Here is a 19,566-nt window from a genome sequence, read left to right on the forward strand (position 1 = left end):
AACTGCCGGGCTGGGGGGCAACTGTTATGGAATATTTCCATATCCTAACCACCTACCCAAGGATCCCTTAAAGGATAAATCTCCAATTATCCTAACAATATAAAACAGTAAGGCAGCTAAGGATAGAGTCCCTATCCCAACAGAAAGGAAGTTAAATCCTACTACAACTGGGAGATCTACACAAGCCCAAGAGGTAACCCTTATAAATAAGAGGTTAAAGACCCCAGGTATACACTTTTAACCTATTTACTAATACTGCCAACACTGTGCACACACCCACGTCTTGGCTATAAGCCTATTACTTGTGCGCAGTGATTGAGACATCGGCTATAAGCCAAGTATACATCAGTTTATACAATATCTCTGAGCGCATACCATATGGTATAGCAATACTGACTTTCTAGGACCGAACATTTACAAACTCTTACAAACTACACTACGTAGGACCGGTCCTACATTAACCACACAGTATACGACCGGTCCTACATTAGTATAATTGCAAAAAAAATTTGTAAACGGATCATGTACCTTGTTTTTATCCCCCTCCCCCCCCCCCCGCGCGCGCGCTAAATATAGTGGTGTAAAAATGTTATGAATAATATGACATTAAAGAAACATTTTTCTTAATACATACGCTATTTTTTTTTAACCACTTTCATACACCTTTTTTTTAATAGATTTCTAAACCCACTAATATGTGGTGAATCTGTGTATGTGCCGGAATTAAACTAGACTTACAAGTCTATTAGAAAAATTTCACTCGCAACAATACGTACAACAGTTTTTAATCCAAAATTTTATGACATTAAATTTATGAATTATTAATTCATTCTTACTCAGATATAAGACTTTATTACTTACACGATCAAATCTTTCACATTGAAAACATTGGGAAACAAAATTAATACATCAATACACAGGAAAAAAATTATAACGTAGCGAAATTTACTTTGCTCCTTTATATTTTGAAATGTGATAACCCATATATAATAAATGAAAAATATGTGGCAGATGCACAGTGAAAGCTTGGTTAGGAGTTAGCCACGGGTTGCTTGTCCACACAAGCATGAAAAAATCTCTGCAAGTGAGCCAAACCAATTGTTGCCGTGCCCTGATGCCCTGTTTTCTCTCTGTGTCCCAATATTTTCCCTTGAACTAATGGATCGATGTGGGGCAATGGAGCCACTCACAAATAATGAATTTGGCTCGGCAATGGTTTGAGTCAATGGAAACTCATCATGAAGAGGGGTTTGATTCTTTCTGTTTTTATTAGCAGTTTTTCTTTCCAGAGCAAGAAATTGACCAAGGGATGAAGGATTGTTCTCAGCATGAGGATCTCTACTCCTTAAGCACAGACATAACAACCATGAGCTGGGATTAGACTTCTTGCTCTTCAAGACTTGTGTTTTTGCTCTTCTTAGTGATCTTCTAGATAGCTCTAAAATGCTGGAAACACCTATAAGGCTCCCAAACGTGATGCTATTGTCTTGGAAAAAAGACTCAGTGGACTGAATGAAAAAAGGCAGGATTTTAGCACCAAAGTAATCCATGACATATGCATCTGATCATATATAGGTTGCATGCTTAATTAATTTGTGGAAATTAAAACTCACCCGAGACATTATTGCTAAACTACTATAATAATATATGTTAATTTTCAATTCATTTTTAAGAAGATTATTAATCATTATATAATAATGTAAAAACAGATAAGAAACAACATTAACAACGTAAAAAATTTGTATGCTGACATTTAAATCTAATAAATAAGCTAGCACACTTTGATGTTCTTCCTATTTTATTATAATGACCCGAATAAGCTAGCGGTGGAGGCATGTGGCAGTAGCCATCGCGAGATATTTCAATGGATTTATCGCTTCGTTATTAGCATGATTCGGGACAGATATTAGGATTAAGACTTTTAATCCTTTTCAAAAATGATACTGAAAAGAATGGAACACATGAACTCCACCTGCTCAGTTCCCTAGCGCTAATTGTGATCTACCATCATTTGGTAGTAGCCAACGGACTATAAATATGCCATGGTGAGTACTGATGTTTTCATATTTAGAGTTTTTGTTCTTAGCAACTTTTACGATACTCGCTTTAGTCCCTAGCAAATAAAAAGGCTATTCGCGGTCCCTAAGAACTTCGAAGTGGATCCATTTTAGTCCTTTTTAGAGACTAATACGGGTCTTTTTTGAATTTGGGACCACGATTTTAATTAAATGAGTCTATTTTGAATTTCTTAAGATCACGAATAACCTTCTTATTTGCCAGGGACTAAAGTGAACATTGCGAAATTTATTGAGTAATAGAAAAGATATTTACTCTCGTATTTATGTAGAAAATTATTATCATATTTGAAGTACTAACGATCTGATTAACTAAGCCATAACAAATGCATGCATTTGCAGTAAAGGACAAGTTCAAAGAGACGAAAATGGAGATATATTCTATTCTAATCGTGTCAGCATATCACATGACCTCTCTCAGTAATTGCTACAGAGACAGAAACAGGGCTCGTAGTCGTTGGCACTCCTGGTATAATGGTATTCTGGTACTGCAGATGCGCATGTATGTATCATATATAACCCCAAAAGAAAACAACAAAAAAACCAAAAGTTACGTAACTTTTTACTGACCTGTGTGTCTAAATTTGATGATGAAGAATCTGTGGAAGAAGATGGGGAACCAGAAAGTAACGTGTTAAATGACATTGACCCCGAATTTTTACGTTTTCTTGCCATCCCAATCCTCGCATTCAGTGGCTGTAAACCCAGAGGCCAGCCTTCAACCTGTATAACATCAATCAAAGAGAAGAAAAGGTTTACAGAAAACTCCAACTTCGTTAGAAACAACGATATAACGATCAAAAAAATGCAGACCCACAACCTTAGCAATTATAAGAAAAAAACATAGACCCACCACTAAAATAGCAGAGGAAAAAATAAAAAATGCATCCATAGGAAGATTCGAGATGAAAATTCCAAAAATGAATAAGGGCAATTGAAAAGAGTACCTGTTGAGACATGTTTTGCTCAGTGCTTGCGATGTAGTTTTACAATATATTTTCAGCCGAAGGCCACCTCAGATGTCAGATTCCACTGCAGGAATCGTCATTTTCCCTTGGTTTTGTGCTCCAAGTAGAAACTGAAGGTTTTGTCTATGAAGAACAGTGAAAAGGGTAACTTTACTTTCACATAAAAGAGATAGAGAGGTCCGTAGGCAAAACCGTTGTCTAAATTTTTTTTTTGAGTAAATACAAATTTTAGGATGCCGCACAAATAAAGAAGCTATTTGTAATCAGTAAGAAATTCGAAATATATTTATTTAGTTGAAATCATAATTTCTCATAAATTTAAAAAAAAATCCACTTTAATCATGTAAAAGAATTAAATTGGATTCACTTTGAATTTTTTAGAGATCACAAATAGTCTTTTTATTTACTAAAGATTAAAGTGAGTATCGTACAATTTGCTCATGACCGAAAATAGTATTTACATTTTCCTTTTCTTCGTTTCGGTAAGCTAACTGTTGTCTAATTTAATAATGATGTTATTTTTACACAATATTTTCTCAACTTATATTTTAAACCTTTTTTATATTTCTCTATATATTTTTGAATATTATCCGTCCATTAGTCCGATTCGAATAGGATATAATGAATTTACTTATTGTTGCTAAGGATTTAAACTTGAAACCAGTTATTAACTTAGAATAATTTCTTACTAGTTCTATCTTTCTTATTTAAATAAAAAAGTGTAAAGTAAAATTATAAAAAAAACCAAACGTTAAAATATGATCATTACTACTAATTAAAACAAGAGAGCGAGTGGAAAAAGAATACGCATATATAATGATTGAGAATGTTTATCATCAACAGAAATTGTCGACTTTTTCTTTGGTTCCGTTGACTAGAAAAAGAAACACAATTATTATGTCTTCACTAATTGCTAAAGGCTCATGTTAAAAACTCGTTCAATATCACTCGGGTGCCCTCGTTCTAGGAATGACAATTCAATGCTCTTTCTATTTTCGAGCAAGATTACATAAAACTAGAACTCAGCATGTAACCACAAAATAAGAGAAACACTTACGCAAGCCTTCATCCTTCATCCAAAGCTGCACGTGTTTATTTAAGTATTGGACAAGAGACATTTTTTTCCCCCTCTTTAATTTGGAGAGTGGAGAAGGACCTATTCACTTAATGGGTAGAAGGGGAAAAAGATGATGTCGAGGGTATTCTTTTTTTTTTTTTTTTGATAGCGAGCAAAAGTGCCTCAGTAATTTGTGAACGATTCATAGTGAGCAAGGATCCTATGAAAAGTGCTGAAAGGAGAAATTTTTTTGAGTTTTGTTATAAAGACAATCACAAATGTCCACTTTTACTTTAACAAAAGCACTACACTGTTTCTGCAGACTACATGCACACTGAAATTGGTCCAATGGCCCTTGTAATTAATGAAAATGATTTTCTGTAACCAATTGGATATATAGGCTCCCATTATGTCAATAATAATCAATTTCAAAACCAATAAACAAAAGTCAATTATCTATCTTTCGGCTGGCACAGGGGGCGTTTGGTTGAGGAGAAATTTTTTGAATACTAGAAAAATACAATTGATAGGAAAATGGTAAGAAATTGAGATAGATAGGAAAATGTAAAAAAAAAATTGTTTGGTGGAAAAAAATTTTACTGAAAAAATTAGGTAACTTTTAAAAAATGTATGTTTGGTTGGAGGTATGATATAGATGGGAAAATAATCTGAAATAACAAAAATATCCCTGAGTTTAAATGTTTTGTTTCGCTAGCATGGTACAACTGAGTTCAAAAATTAGCCTTTTTGTATAGCATATTGTTGGTTATGGTTTCAGAGAGTATAAATGGGTGTCCAAAAAGTGTAGCAACAGTAGCATACTCGGTTTTCATAAAAAACCACCCTCAATTTTGCTTTCTAAACAGTGCAGGTACATGGATTTCTCAGGCAAAGTTGGGAAAGCTATGCAAATTACATAGATAGGAATTTGAAGAAAATCTGTTAAAACAAACGTTGCTTTTCTAAAAACTTGACTTCATATAGATGGAAAAATGTTGAAAAGATCTGAACCAAACACCACCTAAAGTTTAATCGTTTAAGATGCTCCAACGGCACATTTGAAAAAGACAAAAAGGTAATTCAATGACCCAGTTTATTGATAAATTTGTTTGACTAATTGACTTTGATTGATCTTAATTTCTTCTCCGTTGTTAAGCTGTTCTGCCCGTTTCTCTGAAAATAAATTTGCAGCAATATATTTTGTAAAGTTTTATGGTGTATTATATTTTGTTGATTTTAAATTTTATGTGAACTAACATGGTCACATATTAAAATTTGTATTAATGGAATATCAAATATTATAAGGAATTTATTAGTATAACTTCTTTGTGGTTTATTTTGTCATTAGATAAATATAAACACTTAAGTTTGTGTTGATTAGTAAGTTTTATGATGAATTTTTCATGATAAAAAATATAACTCATATTGGCTTATATTTTCACTTCATATATACCATCCTTGCATTATTGAGATTGTATGATTTTACTCTATGCATATAAAGAATGGAAATGGTTTCTCTCATTCATATACACATGAATGTAATTCTCATGCTTTAGCAGGCGTGAGTTCTTTATCATTGTCAAGTAATTCTATGATTTCAAACTAATTATTATTTATATGTGTGCAATAAATTGAGGCTGAAGTCCGATCAATGAATTTTTTTTCTAATGGGCCTAGAATTTCTAGCAGATTTGCCCCCAGTTGATAGACTTCAAAGCAACTATGCATAGCCCGTAGTAGTTTATAGCCGAAGTTAACTTTTAAAATATTGTTTGATTCATAAAGGAATAAAAGCGAATAAGTTACATCTGTTTATGCACAATTACTTGTAATTTGCAAACATATTATTCAAATTCGTGCATGATGACCGATTCTGATTAATCTATGGAAGTATACGTAGGATTGCAGGGTCTGTGAATCTGTCCCCACACAAATTAAACTCTAACATCGTATATATATCATAATTAGTTTGCATCCAAATGACACAAGTAGAGTTTGATGCTTTCAATTGCAAAATGTCACAACTGGGAATCTGCTACATCTGTCTGGATTCTCTCTCGTTACTTTGGTCGCATGGTGGGCCTTGTCGGATCCAGAAAAAGGCCCAAAACCCAAAAAGAATTGGACCGAAATTATACCCAGTGCTATACTTAGCAAAGAGCCCACTTGGCCTGGGCTGTTGCTGTGAGCCTATGCGTGCAAGATTTTGTTTTATTGGTCAACTATGCGTACAAGAGAGACTTAAGTAAAAGGATAACAAACAGAGACAAATAAACATAAACATTTAAGGGAAAAATATTTATTATATTACAGGAGATAAAATTATTTTTAATTTAAAATAATATCATTTTGAATTGTAAGATTAAAAGATTATAATAATAAAGACTAATATAACTCTAATAAATTAGAATTATAAAAATACTTTAATTTTCGTCACAAAACGAGGTTATTTTATGTTCATTATACAAGAAAAATTAGAATTACAAAAATATCTCATCTCCATTCGTAAAAATCCTTTACCCAACATTCAAATGGATAACAAACACAAACAAGATTTTTTTTTATTAAATATTAAGAGAATTTATTAGAAAATATTTTACGAAGAGATAGCAAAAGTAAAAGGATTTATATTAGGAAAAAGTTATATTTACAAACTTTTTGTTTACAAACTCTTACAAATTACATTATCACTATGTCTGACCGGTCATATTTCAATTAAGAATGTATAACGAGTCATACATAATGTAATTTGCAAAAAAAATTTATAAACGGATTCACCCCTCTATATTAATTAAACTGTTGAGGCTGTAGATAAATAACAAACACAGACTAACAGAAACAACACAAACCAAAACGCAGTGTAACTCAAGGTTTTAAAACATCTCAGTTGTGGTATTATATCGGTTGATATTGACCCGAATTAAACCGTAAGAGCTGGAAACGCAATTCAAAACCCTTATACTACTGTTTTGAATTGATACATGAAAATCATCGACGCTAGATGACAATACTTATTACTGAAGTGATGACCCGAAGGGTTGTTGTTAATATTAACAACAACCCTTCGGGTCAAAACCGCCTAGTTTCTATCGTTTCCTTGCAATTGCAGCATTCCATCCCTTAGAAGATAGCGTTGTCCTGTCCAGTGTCTATTTCACACATTCCTTTTTTCTTTCTCTTCTTTGTTACGCTGCACATGTCAGTTTTTCACTTTCTTCTAAGTTAAGTTGCATCAACTATTTTATTTGCAGAAGAGAAAGTGCATATTGGTTTATTATTGGATATCACTTTGTGTACAACTCCAACCCTTACAATTTCATCGAATCAGAATACTAAACTAGGGCATCACATTCAACCATTTTGGCTTTTGCACAAAACAAAGAACCACTTCTGTAAGTTCTAAAATAAACACCCAAAAATCGAAAGTTCCTTACATGCCCCAACACCTCAAACCTTAACTAAGGCCTAAAATTCCATGCTAATTCCTATATTCAATCCACTCCTCTTTGCACCAATTTTAACTCAAAAAAATACTTCCAACAAACCTATAGTCATAAACCATCACTGCCGTCGTCTAACCAACACGCTACCACCATTGCCTAGCTAGTAGCCACAATGCAAAATTGCACAAAGAAGGAATAGTGAAAACATAGACTTCGAAGCACCCTAAAAATTGGCCTATGTTTTTATGTTCCGCTTATAATCATTGTGAAACCCCCCCTCACCCCTAAAAAAAGTAAAAAATATTAAACCATTAAGTGTGGAGCAATGAAAATGGACAAAGAGGGAGAGCGAAGTATGACAAGAGCAAATAAAGCAAACTCTATCTTAAGTGTGTTTAGATAAAGGGTTCTGACGAAATAATGTATTTTTTAGAGGAATTAAAATAATTTTGTAAAGAACCAATTCAACCTTCCATAGTATCAAAGCTCGTTGTTTAGGGTTCAATCTTCACTGTCCCCGATTTTCTTTGTGAAATTTCTTAACACAGATAAATTGGGCTTGATACATCATTCACCTAGTGTGTGTTAAAGAAGTATATAAACAATTGATGAATTCTCACTTAACAGCTTAATTTTTTTTTGGTTGAATTAGTTATTTATAGATTTATTATATGACATATCTTGTTTGGACATTTGATTCCGAAAATTTTAAAATTATGGAACAATTTATCAGGCATTGAGTTTTAAGAAAAAAGAGAGGAAATATATAAAAATAACGAGTGAAGAGGAGAATTGTGTTACCTACATTCCCCTCTCTCTCCCGTTTGCGTCATTCTCTTGATCGCTCGACTATCCACATGAGTCAAGCTCTCACTGCGCCAATCTACTATTTTTTTTTTCTTCCGGCGAGCTTTTGAAGTTTCAAGCTATGGGAATGTCTCTCACTGTTTAGGGAGTTTTAGGTACGATTTGGTCATGCTATTCCTGCCTTGTTCATATTTCTCTACCCCTATTGTTTTTGGGTTTTATTAATCTTCTTCCACATAAGATAGTTATCTTATGTGGTAGAGAGAAAATGAGTGGGTCCCATTATTGTAAGAAAAAAGAAAAAGAAAAAAAAGTAGGGTGCGAAAATCGAAGTGAGAGAAAATGAGATAAGTTACCTCATGTGAAAGGAGAGTAATATTTCCCATTGTTTTTCACCAATTTTTTTTTTCAGGGAGCTCTTAATTGCTTTCGTAGCGGTGGGACAGTTGTTGAATGTAGGTTTCACACCTTTTATGATGATTTTCTCTAGTTCGGTGAAGATTTTCTTCTCTTGCTGGCTGCAAAGTTTGCAAAACTGATATCTTCTCCATTTTTTCCTACGAAATTTGGCTATTTGCATTCAACAAATATGATGATTTGGACTGTTAATCTTACCAATTTCAAAGAGCCTTCCTTAAGTTGTTGAATTTCAAGACAACTACTACGAAACAATTTTATTTTGTTTTGTTTTGTTTTTCTTTTTCGCAAATGGTAGACGTTGAATTGTCAATTCAATTCCTATGAATTTTAAATTCCATTATATTTTAAAATACTTCATTAAAACACAACTTTAGAGATCACTTTGGAGGAGATAGTCAAACTGCCCCGTTAACAACATTAATTATTTAGAGCGCTTGCTACATCTGCACATTAATTATTTGCCAATAACTTCTAATGGTGGTCTAAGGTGTTTTAAGTTACATAAACCAAACTAAAAACTTTTAAAGTTGTATAGCAACTCAATTATGGGAACTTATAAAATTTGGTTTAATATAAATATTTACAATGTGTGCTAATGTGCGTGCACAAAATATATATATATATGTTATCAAAAAATATATATATATATATATATATATATATATATAATAGAAAAATCTCACAAACTTTGAATTAAAGGGTGAAATTCTTTCATCCATTATCTCGTATATATAATACCAAAAGTTCTGGGCCATCGATTCTTTCTTAAGATATATGAGTCCTTCCACTTATATGGAGCTCACTCACTGGGCCTGGCAGGAGGAGCTCATGGCAGGGAGAGACCACCGTCCATAGGCTAAATGAACAACGACATTAAGTGAGCTTAGACACCACAATCAAACACAAAACCTTAAGGGCTCGTTTGATGGATATGATATGATAGGAATAGAAAGGATATGAGGGCTGGATAAGAGTAAGATATGATATGAGATTGATAAGCTCATATCATATCCTGTGTTTGAAGTGCACTAGATAAGCAACCTGATACGATAATGTTATCTTATCCAATATTTGAGGCAAACGATATAGTGTCATAATAAGATGTAAATAGACAGAAATATCCCTTTAATAGAATTTCATATGATATTTGAAAATTGATTTTTAAACTATTGATTTTTTTACTTATTTACACATTATTTCTTATTTTAAATTATTAAAAATTTAAAAGTCATAATTTTAAATAAATATATTAAAATACATAAATAACTTTCAAAAAATTTAAAAATATTAAAAACTATATCATCACCAAATAAATTGGTGGGGTTAATAAGTTTTAAATTTATTGACAATATTGGTGGCAAGTGGCTAGTGACAGTGGTGGGTGCATGGTGGCGGCGGCAGCAAGTGCGGTGGTTGACCGATTGAATTGGTAAGGATATTAGTTTGTGGGATAGGTGGCAATAGGTGGTGGGGATAACACCGGTGATAATTGGTGACAATTGTGGTGATTGATTGATGCAGTGATGGTTGGTGCCGGTGACCAGTGGCAACAACAGTGATGGTATTAGTTGTTTTGGTGCGATGGTGGTGGCGACATTGACGCTTATGGTGGCTAATTGATGGCGATGAATGGTGTGGTAGTGGTGGCGGTGATAATTGGTGATTGGTGTTTAGGGGTGGTAGTGGTAGCGATGATGATAGTGGTGAGTGAGGGCAATTATAGGGGCTAATCGGTGGTTGTGGTTGGTTGTAGCCGGTGACAATGGTGGCAGCTGGTAGCTCATTGTGATGGCTAATGGTGATGGTGGTGGCGGTAATGAGTGGTTGAGGTGGCTTGGCAGAGGTGACGATGGCCGTTGGATGGTGGCAAAGGTTGACCCTCACGTGCCCAGTAGTGTTCGTAGGGGAATAACATAGGCTATATTTGGAATGAGATGGATGTGGCATTTGCTATCCTATCCTATCCATTCCTAGCCTAAGTACCCCTTAGAACAATTTTTACTATTGCGGACATGATAAAATCAGCCAACAGGATAAGATTATCATATCCTGTTGGTTTACCAAACAATGGTTAAGGGCATGATATGATAACATATCATATCTTATCTTTCTTATAAGTTTGGTGAAAAGGATAAGAATGATAGGATATGTTATCATATTGTGCCCTTATCCATTGTTTAGTAAATCAAAAGGATATAATAACCTTATCATGTTGGCTCATTTTATTATGTCTGAAATATGATAAGTTATCTTAAGGGGAACTCAGGTTAGGAATGGACAAGATAAGATAGCATATGTCACATCCTCCTCATTCCAAATATAGCCCTATACTTTTCCTCTACGAACATTATTGGACACGTGAGGGTCAGCCCTTGCCACCGACACGTTGCCATGAGCTACTAGCCACCACCATTGTCATAAGCTACAACCAACCACCACCACCACTACAGATTAGCCCCCAAATTGCCTCCACTCACCACCATCACCATCGCCACCACCGCCACCACAACTAACCAACCACCTCCCTTAACCACCAAGCACCAACTGTGACTGTCGCCGCTACTACCATCCACCGCCAACAATTAGCCACCACAATTGCCACATGTTTGTGGTGGTGCGGCCACCATGCACCACTATCTATCAATGTCGACGCTGCCTCCACCACCACTTCCACCAACCACCCTTACCTGCCACCATCGCACCATTATTGTTTTCGTTGCCACTGGCCATCGGCACCCCCAACAACTAGGCACCAACCATCACCGCCATTAATCAATCACCATAATTGTCATGGATTACTACCGGTGCGGCGGTGCTATCACCACCACCCATTACCACCTGCCCCATAACTAATACCACCACCAATTTAATAAGTCACCCACCACACTAGCTGATGCTGCCACCACCCACCACGATCACTAGCCACCGGCCACCAATATTAAAACTAAACTTTTAATAATTTAAAAAATTTAAAGTTATTTATGTATTTTAATATTTTATTTAAAGTGACTTATATTTTTTTTTGATAATCTAAAATAAGATATAATGTATAAAAAAGTAAAAAAAAAAGTATGCTATTAAAATATCATATGAAATTCTATTAAAAAGGTTTTTTTTGTTAATTTTTATTCTTATTCAGCCCTCATGCTATTAATTTATATCCTATTATGTTCACCAAACGAATCTTAAGACATTAATTGCATGGTTCTTTTCACTTATATATTGCTCAATCATTTTACTCATAACCAAACGAGCGACTTCACCGTTAGTCAATTGTGCAAGCACCTTTATGTTTTAAGCAACTTGATTACGAAGTTACGGATGCCATGACTAGATCCAGCAAAACGGGCTCGGCTCGGCGGGCCAACCAGCCCAACTCGCCAAACGAAGCGGGGCGGGCTGAGTTTTTCAACCCATTTCAAAAGCGGGACCGACTCAATTTTTGACGGGTTGATGGCGGGCATAGGCGGGCCGAGACGGGTCAGTGTAAAATAGGCTCGGGTTAGCGGACCAACCCGTCTAACCCGCCAAACGAGTCGGCGGGCTGACTCATTTTTTGGCAGGTTGATGGCGGGGCGGGACAAGGCGGGTCGGGGCGGGCTGCCCACTTTGCCACCTCTAGCCATGAGTTGAGAAGTTTGCGATAACGCCTGCTTTTGTTCCTGTTTTGTGTCATTGAAGGGTATATCTTGGGTCCGCATGGGTTTGCGCACTCAACGTGTCGAATCGATTGAGAGCAGGGTATGTTTGCTTCTCTTGAGAAAGTCAATGCACCCCATTTCCATCTCCGAATTATTTCAGCTTCTTAAACAAACAAAGTCAATGCAATGATGCTATATCCGAACCAATAAAAAAGAGAAAGAGAATATAAGTGACTGTCAGAGTCACCAATTAGTTTTAGAATCCAAAGACCTAATTCCCTTCCTTACCCTAATGCTATCCATCAATTGAAATCAGATTCTACCTTCCCCTTTTCATCTTCAAAACGAGATGCAGAGAGATCCTATATCTATTTCATCATATACAAATTAATTAAGGGTAACCAAAAAAATTAAAATTTATAGTTAAAGTACATCAGGCTTGAAATTTAAAGGTATATCCAATGAAGACCACCATGTGTAGTAGTGAAATAGAATAAAAGTATATTTCTTATATAGGTGTTAAAAGATGCAAGCCACCATTTAAATTAAATTAAAGGAAAATGTCTACAACCCAAACCATCTAAGTAGAGTTACGTAATAGTTAATGAACAAGAAACAGATTTTTATGGCTCAATCCATCCACTCCTATATTTTGTAGCTAGCCACCGTACGTGCTTATCATTCCGTGAACAGTTTGACCTTTTTATTCTCACCGCCATCGCCAAGATCCACCGAAAACGGAGTGGGAAACAAAGATTCAATCTCTTGGGACAGATCAAGTACAATTCGGCGGCGATAAGCTTTTCGTTTCGTGGATGGCAACGTTTTTGGCTTTCTGGGTGCAGGAGGGCACGGCAGGATCGCTGGAATTTTGTGTTCCGAAGTTGTTGGAGTCTTGAACCCGTCGTTTGAATCTTCTTTCTCTCTCTCCACCTCCTTGTAAGACGGAATCTTGAGCTTCAAACCCAAAGGTTCCTCGGGCAGAACTGGAACAGTAATAGCGTTTTGTTGCTGCTGCTTCTGATCTTGACGTTGACGATCTTCATGATCTTGGTCTTGGTCACGTTCTTGCACGAGTTCTTGTTTCCTAACCAACGAACAGAGTCTCGGATCATGTTTCTCAGGGAGAAACACTTCAAGATTTGAGGAGATACCCATGAAGCAAAACGACAAGAATCAAGAAAACGTAATACTAATTAAGGGATGATGGATGGGAATTTGAAATTAAAGAAAATTAGTTAACACAAGGTAGTGGATGAAGCTAGCTGGAGAGATGAGAATCCTAGAAAGAACTAGGATTTCTTGCTAGTACTTGACTTTGTTCATGTGGGTGCTTATGAGTTATATGAGAGAGAGAAGGTGGTGGAGGTGGAGAATGGAAAGGAAAGAGAGGCTTTGAATCATGCACCCACTTTGGCGAAGGATCCAATGCAAGCAAATTGTGTCTATTTCCCTCTATATAAAGGACTAATATCGCCCAAGCAATTCGCTTTTTTCTCAACTCTGATTTATACGAACTTTGATGCATCTATGCACGTGGTTGACTACAGAAAACCCTCTGATATTAACGTGCATGCTACTTTTCGCTGACCAATATTCTCCTCACTAACTTCTCCCCTATAGAATCAACTTCAACATATCTAATTATTTATTAATTAGTTTTTCTAATAAAAGTTAACAATAAAATATTTTTTTAAATATGGGATAATATTATTGTGTGGACTAATCTTCACCCTTTCTCTTTCCTCTAATGGTCTCTAAGAAAAGTACGTAAAGTAAATACAAAAATAGATAGACATAATATCGTATCCTAAAAAATATATCATAAAATCAATTTTCTAAATATATATTCAAATACATTTTAAAATAAAACTTTATAATCAAAATAAAATTGATACAATTTTTATTTTTTTAAACAAATTATTCCAAATTAACGGGAGTATATTGGATTGGGATTTCAAAGGATTTTAATGAATTATTTTTGGATAAAAAAATCCATTGGTATTCAATTAGGATTTTAAAGAATTGAAAAAAAAAATCACATGATATTCGATAAAGATTTTAAAAGATTATTTTAAAGTCCATCCAATTTCGTTGGTATTCAATCAAGATTTTAAACAATGAAAAAAATAATATTGTGGTATTCAAAAATCTAACGATTTAAATGGATTTTCTAATGGTGTGGATTTCGTGAAACTTTTTAGTGAGAAATGTAAATATAATGCCTCTCTCACAATCTCACCCTAACCCTTAGGATTTCTTGAGATTTCTCTATTGTAGTATTTTATTCTTCCTTTGACAGGTTGACCCGCTCGAAATCAGGTTCCTCAATGGGAGCTTCGTTCAAAAATAACAGATTTTTGAGCGATTTTCATCATAAAATAACTCAGAAACAACAAACAAACAAGATTTTAATATAATATGTCTCAAAACAGCATATTTTTGAGCCATTTTTTTTAGATATTTTGGAAGTTTAAACAATGATTTTTAAAGCTATGGATCGCATTTTTTCTTGGCATAAAAAGATGTGATTTTTATATTAAAAACAACATAAAACAGTGAAAAAATAACATAGGAACTAAAACCCTTAAACCAATTTTCGTTTTACATTAATGGAAAAATATCAATTTAAAAAAAGATTGGAACTTTCATAATATGAACTATATATTTCGTAACAATATATTCATAAACGAAATTCTTTCACTATAGGAAACGATTTCAAATAATTTTTGTGTCAATAGATAACTAAAAACTTATTTTTCAAAAGCCCCAAATCAATTTAAGGTTTCAATGTATCGATTGAAAAAATTTGAGAAATTTTCTAAACTTTCATGTAATATTTAAAACCCAGAAATTCAGATTCAAAATTTTCTCAGAATATTCAATGAAAACATGCATATGATATATGGTTAGAAAACTCTCATCATGTAGAACAAAAATCGCAAAATTTTCAAGATCAATTTCAAAAAATTTCAAACAAAATTTTATCATGAACTTTAGGTTCTATATGCAAATTTAGAATTATTTTAATAATTAAAAAAATTGGGTCTTATATTTACCAAAAAAAATAAAATTGGGACTTATAACCATATATGCATAGCTCTGATACCAAATGAAGAAGATAATTTTCAACTCATTGGTCAAACTCAAGAGCAGGAACGAAAAAATGCTAATGCATGGAGGACTAATATAACTTTAGATATATGGAGAGTTGTTGCTTAATAATTTTGAATGTTTGTTAAAAAATATATTATGTTTTACTGATAGAGAAAATTATAATAAGTTTTACTTTTTTATTAATTTCATTGCATTTCTTTGTTTTTTTATTGACTATTGTAATTTTGAATGTTTGTTAAAAATTTATTTGATTTTTTAAAATCTTATAAATTCTATTAAAATTCTTTAAAATCCAATCTTATGAAATTTTGATTGTAATTTTTTTTTTTTAAAAAGTCTTTAAAGTCCCTCCAATTCTAAATAGTCTTTTTAAATCTATAAGATTTTTTATCTCAAAAAAAGTCTTTTAAAATCCTAATCTAATACACCCCCCTAAATATATATGCACTAAATCACTTAACAACCAAGATACTATAACGTATTAAATAATTACATAAATATTTTTATTATATAATTAATTTTACATTTAAAGTGACAGTATTTCAATCATTTAATGGATTAATTAGTATTGCAAATTTATATTGAAAAAGTGGGATCTAGTTGCCCTATGTTATCTTTTTTTTTAACAATGGTATTTAAATAAAATTAATTAAATAATTGTTAGTTTACACAAGATATTTAAATACATTAAATAAATATGATAATTATCAATGAATATGTTAAAAATAATTAAAATAACACTATCTGAAAAGAAAGAAGGGGATATTTAGTCCATTCGTTTGACGACCAGACAAAAATTACAAGATAAACTTCTCCGAAAAATTTTACATAGAAATTTTCCTGCTTTGTGTAATGTAAGTTATTTGCCCTTATATTTAGAAAAAATACTTTCATAAATTTGATGTTCTCAAGTATATTAATCTATTATATTATTAATTATATATAGTATAGTGGATAATTAAGAATTAGTTATAATAATCTATTAATTACTAATATCAATAGCCTAATATATTCAATTTAAGTACATTAAATTTATGTAAATATATATACTCCTTTGTTTATCAGGATTAATTGAGTAGGGGGATATGTTATTTTCACAAACATGCATCACGGAACTCAGACTCTCATAATTGAGAGATTTTTAATGGTTTTTTTTTTTGTAGACATTTTTTTTTTTAGTTTTAACAACAACCTTTTTCACTCTCTTTTTTTCAGTAATTAAAGTTCAAAATATTTATGTGTAATTTTTGTACATACTTTTGTTCTACATATATATTTTTCTTTGCGTGGGTCAAGCAGGTATCTGAGCCCTAATGATATAGTTGAACATATTGCCATAGATTTCATGGTGTTTTGCACTATATTACAATTAACAATAACTATAAAAAAAATCGCAACTTAAATAATTACTCAGTTTTAATTTTTTGCTATAACAAGCAATGATCATAGGCTAATAGGGTAAGTCTTACGTTATAGAATTTTTATTATTATTATGGATGGCAATCAATTATAATTTTTTTATTTTAATAAGAATGGACTAAATATGATACATTCGGGTGCAATATAAAACCCGATTAACTGAATGATTATTTTGTTTGGACTTGGATATTTATAATAGATGCATATTTAATGTGTAGGCCTAACCCATAAGTGTACAATAGGAAGTGGATTAAACTTAATAAGTTTGGTTTGGTTCTTTCTACATTCACAATCAGTTCACAACTTGCCCTAAATAAAAATGAATAAGGAGTAGTGCACAGGAAGATCATAATCTTTCAAACCTTGTAGGAATATCGGAGTAAGCATAATAACCTTTTGAGATATCAAGAATAATATTTTTAACGGTGTTTAAAAACCCGGCCCGATCGAGGCCAGGGGTCATGGGGTCACGGGTTCAACCGGGGGGGGGGGGTCATGGGGTCACTACACTGACCCAGTTTTATATATTAAAAAAATATAAATATATATATCCTATATTAAAATATTAAAAAACAAACCAACAATCATCAAAAATTCAAAATATACTTAACATAATTCACCAATTACAACCACAAGTCAATATTACACAACTTAATTAAAGTATCAAGATACCAAAGTACAAAACTCATATTCAAATTGGGTCACTACGCTGACCTGATTCTGCCTCTTTTGAAAAGATTCCTAACAAAGGTAAATTTAAAGGAAGTAAGAATGAGTGTTTTTTTCCATCGACGATCGTAAGGTTTTCATTTGAATAGATAAAATTCTTACCTTTTCTAGAAGATTCATGGCAGCGAGGTGAAGATTGAAGACGTCTAGGTCACTAGGAGAGAAGAGAACGATTAGATTTTTAGCTTTGCAAGCATTTTTATTTTATTTTTTAATAAAACGATGTTATTTCGTGGATTTTTTTTTTTAAAAACAAAATGTAGTGATCCTTTGACCTCTCTGACCCGGGAGTCACTGAAACCCGGCCGAGTTTTGGGGGTCGGTGGGGTCGATATGCATATAGGGTCCAACTTGTGACTCCAACCCTCAGAGAGGAGGGGTCAAGGTTGACCGGGTCAACCCGGGGGGTGGGGTGGGGTTTTAAAACACTACTTTAACCAATAAGCATAACCTTTAATGTTCTAATTTCATATAATTCCAATAAATTTTTACTTATACTATATCCATATTTGCTCGATTAAATTGATTTGGCAAGCTATCCAGAGAAATGAAAGCATTACGATAAAATTTTATTCAAGGAGAGCAGTAGAGCACTGCATGCCATAATAAAATTAATTGTAATAAATTTTATAGTTACATCTTGCGAGTGCGAGATATGGTAAAATAATAAAGATATTTTTAGAAAAAGTAAAAGAAGATATCTATCTTTTTATATTATGGTTGGTTTCTTGTTTATACATTGAAGTCAACAATAAAAATTTAAGAAAAAAGTATTGCAAAAACAAAAATCAAAAAACTGTAACATTGAAATTTTTATGAAAAAAATCATCGTCATTTAATCTTTGTCTCGTTAGAAGGTTATTATAATTTTCCCTTGTCACCAATATAAAGGTGCTGAAGCTCAATTACCTGGTGTGGCTATAGTGTTTCTTTAAAATGGGACTATCTATAAAGGAGAAAGCAGATATTGCAATCATTTATTTTCTTGAAAATTCTCCAAAGGAAAAAAAAAAAAATTGACAGTATTGATATCAAACATGGAACCTATTAAATTAAAAGGATATAGGATATTCTACCTACCTCTTTTTCATAATTACTTTATTTATCACTCTTCAACACCGTTAGATTAGAATCTTTATTAACATTTATCATTTTTATCTGTTCTTGAGATTTGAGATTTTGATCTAATAATATTGAAGAACATGAAGCATAGAAAAGAGGTAAAAATTAAATATCAATAACGGTGCAAGCACCGTTATTCCTATGTGAGAGTGAGACTATAGGGGACAGTGACCAAAATGTCACGCTTTGGCAAAAAAATTATCAGAATGCCACGCGAACAGTAAAATTTTTCAAACTGCCACGCGACATAATTCGCTACACAGTGTTGCGAATTATGTATGCAAGTAATTCGCTACACAGTGTAGCAAAATATGCCACGTCAGAATGCACATAACCAAAAAGTGTCATGTGTCAGAATTGTTGAAATTCGCTACATAGTGTAGCGAATTTCAACAATTCTGACACATGACACTGTAGCGAATTTCAACAATTCTGACACATGACACTTTTTGGTTCTGACGTGGCATATTTCGCTACACTGTGTAGCGAATAACTTGCATGCATAATTCGCTATCGCGCGTGACAGTTTGACAAAATTTACTGTTGGCGTGACAGTCTGGGAATTTTTTTGTCCAAACGTGACAAAATAGTCACGGTCCGAGATTATAGAGCCATATCTTATCATCTAGTTGTTAATAATAATAACTAAACTGCATAGTAAACACCCAAGCAGAATCCCAGCATGTCAAATCTAAGCATGCTTTGGTTGTAACGAAATTAGCAGGTGGATTTCACAAATGGGTCCTACTGCCGGCCATTTCTGATGTT

At 33.3% G+C, this 19,566-nt stretch overlaps 2 protein-coding genes across 2 annotated transcripts; both read right to left on the reverse strand.

Annotated features, from left to right (window-relative positions):
- Positions 1–1,037: 1,037 nt before the first annotated feature.
- LOC133298835 (uncharacterized protein At3g17950-like) lies at positions 1,038–3,034 on the reverse strand. Its single transcript, XM_061498202.1, has 3 exons — positions 3,023–3,034; positions 2,646–2,798; positions 1,038–1,508 (listed from the first exon to the last, which is right to left on the reverse strand). Exons 1-3 carry the CDS (start codon positions 3,032–3,034, stop codon positions 1,038–1,040), a joined length of 636 nt encoding a protein of 211 aa, XP_061354186.1.
- A 9,943-nt stretch (positions 3,035–12,977) lies between these two features.
- On the reverse strand, positions 12,978–13,766 carry LOC133298841 (cyclin-dependent protein kinase inhibitor SMR10-like). Its single transcript, XM_061498211.1, has one exon. The coding sequence runs from the start codon at positions 13,567–13,569 to the stop codon at positions 13,090–13,092; it is 480 nt and encodes a 159-aa protein (XP_061354195.1). The 5' UTR covers positions 13,570–13,766; the 3' UTR covers positions 12,978–13,089.
- Between the last annotated feature and the right edge of the window lie 5,800 nt (positions 13,767–19,566).

This window comes from Gastrolobium bilobum, unplaced genomic scaffold (genome assembly GCF_033153095.1).
Source record: "Gastrolobium bilobum isolate Gb01-03AN ecotype WA unplaced genomic scaffold, APGP_CSIRO_Gbil_v1 utg29653, whole genome shotgun sequence".
NCBI classification, from domain to species: Eukaryota; Viridiplantae; Streptophyta; class Magnoliopsida; order Fabales; family Fabaceae; genus Gastrolobium; species Gastrolobium bilobum.